Source organism: Monoraphidium neglectum (assembly GCF_000611645.1).
Source record: "Monoraphidium neglectum strain SAG 48.87 unplaced genomic scaffold scaffold06133, whole genome shotgun sequence".
Taxonomy (NCBI): Eukaryota; Viridiplantae; Chlorophyta; class Chlorophyceae; order Sphaeropleales; family Selenastraceae; genus Monoraphidium; species Monoraphidium neglectum.
In genome coordinates, this window is record NW_014007502.1 from 1 (window position 1) to 2,344 (window position 2,344).

General features: G+C 64.7%; 1 protein-coding gene across 1 annotated transcript; it reads right to left on the reverse strand.

The window, feature by feature from the left end:
* Positions 1–1,161: 1,161 nt before the first annotated feature.
* On the reverse strand, positions 1,162–2,106 carry MNEG_16225 (hypothetical protein; the record flags this gene model as incomplete). Its single annotated transcript, XM_014035305.1, has 3 exons — positions 1,162–1,166; positions 1,392–1,554; positions 1,927–2,106. 3 exons carry the CDS (start codon positions 2,104–2,106, stop codon positions 1,162–1,164), a joined length of 348 nt encoding a protein of 115 aa, XP_013890759.1.
* Between the last annotated feature and the right edge of the window lie 238 nt (positions 2,107–2,344).

A 2,344-nucleotide genomic window follows, 5' to 3' on the forward strand; every position in this document is an offset into this window, starting at 1 on the left:
GTCGGGGTGGGGGGGGGGTGCAGCTCCTGGTGGCCCAGCATGAAGCTGGGTGGGGTTGCGTGCGATGACTGGGGGTGGTGTGTGTATGTGAGAGTGTGTGTGTATGCGTGTGTGTTTGCGTGTGTGTGGTATTGCAGGAGGGGCCGTCGCACGGGGGACGATTGGAGGAGTCAAAAAGTGAGGATCGGCGAGCGGGCGGGGCAGGGGGTCTCCCATGAGCCAACCCCTGTGAGAGCAGGAGGCGGGCGGGCCGCCGCCAAGGGACCCAGGACGGGAGCTCCTATGTCGCGGGCGCCGTGCTCGCAGGCTATGGGATGACCCCTTGGGCCCTGAGCCCGGGCTCGTGCTCGACATAACCCTGCGTACAAAAACAAAAGGGAAGCGTGTGTGCACACACGCACACACGTACACGCGCATGCGCGTGCACACACACACACACACACACACGCACACACGCAAGCACACGCCCACCTCATGTTTGGCAGCGTGCCGTATAGCCCCTTGTTGTTTGAGAGGTCCAGGGTGACCAGCTGGCTGAGCACACCCAGGCCGGAGGGCAGGGTGCCTGTCAGGGAGTTATTGCCCTGGGGGAGGAGGCGGGTGAAGAGAGCGAGGGTAAGGGTGAGGGAGAGAGAGATGGGTGTGTTTGTTGCGTGCGTGTGTGTGTGTGTGTGTGTGTGCGTGTGTGTGTGTGTGTGTGTGTGTGTGTGTGTGTGTGTGTGTGTGTGTGTGTGTGTGTGTGCGTGCATGGGTGTTGGGGGGCAAATGTGTAGCTAGCGGGCTGCGAGAGGTGCTCAAGCGCAGGGAGGTGCAGGGTGTAGGCAGTTTCGAGTCAAACCTCTCAGCACGCACCGCACTGGCCGGGCTTGCACGGCGTTTGCAAGCCGTGACACTCGTCATCAGCGCTGCCGCGTCTCGCGACCCCCCAAAAACCACCCCAAACCTCTCCGACCTACATCCCGCAACCCCGCTAGCTAAAAGATGATGCCCCTCCTCCCTGTCCTTTCCACCCAGCTTCAACAGACAATGCCCCAATCATCGGCCCCACCCCACCCCCCCCCCCAAAAACCCCGATACTCCCAAGCATGCCCCCACAACCCACCAGCAGGAGAAAGTTCAGCACGTAAGCGCTCTGGTTGATCTGCTCAGAGATTGTGCCAGTCAGCCTGGCGACGCCGCGGTTATGAAAAGGGAGGGGGCGCGGTTGGAGAGAGCGCGAGGGAGATGCCGTGGAAGGGGTGGAAATTGAAAAGAGAGGCCTGCGCAGACCGCCCGCTGTGGTTGCTGCTTTCGTACGATGGTTCCGGAACCAGCATGAGCCATGCACAGAACAAAGTGGCGCCACTGGGGGGAGTCGAACCCGGGCCCGGGGACACGCATCGCCACGCAACGCCCCGCGCCCTGCCTGTTGTTCTGCAGGTCGACCATGTACACGCTCGGCAGCCGCCACAGGCCGTCCGGCACCGTCCCGGTCAGCCGGTTGTTGCGCAGCCGCACGACCGACAGCTGGCGGTTGTCCGTGCCGATGGGCAGCGGCCCAGTCAACATGTTGTCCTTTGCCAGGGCAGGAGGGCGGCAGGGGGCCACCGGGTGAGCTGCTGAGTGTGGGTCGCTGCGGTGGGAGCCGCGCCACGCCAAATGCTGGAGCCGGCCAGCTCGAGCTGGCCACAAAAGTTTCACGGCCCCCAGAGAGGGTTGGTGCCCACTGCTTTGCCGGCCGATGACTGCGCCGCGGTCACGCCGCCGCACGCGTGTGCTCGCATGTGCGTGCGGCCAAATCTCGCCCTGTGGGTATCAAAACCCGCCAGCCGGGGTCAGCCGCCCCTCGCTTACGCCCTCTCAACAGGACGTATCAAATCCGACGCACCCGCTCGCTCACGCCGCCACAAAGTTTGCACGCACAACTTCACACCAGGAACTTCACACCTGCATGTCCAGGAAGAACAGCGCCAGGCAGTCGCGAAGGTCCGGCGCGCCCCACAGCCCGTTGGCGCGCAGATTGACGTGCCGCAGCGGGCTGCGGCCGTCGCGGCGGCACCACTCCACGCCGCTGACGTCATCGCTCAGGTTGTTGAAGCTGAGGGAGAGGTCCTCCAAAAAGGGCATCGCCGAGAGGTTCCGCGGAAGTTTCCCGCTGAAGTCTGGGGGCCGCCACGGGAGAAAAGGTCGGCCGCAGGGGCGCGAGGAGGCGTGCGGGGCAGCGGGGCGAGGCGCGGCTGGTCGGCGGGATTGCCGCCTGCGCGATCCGCTGCCGAAGGGGCGCTGAGCTTCGCCAGCAAAGCAGGGCCTTTTCTGCAACCCTCTCCGGCTGCCGCGTCGAGTTGCGCCCCCACAAGCCAGCTGC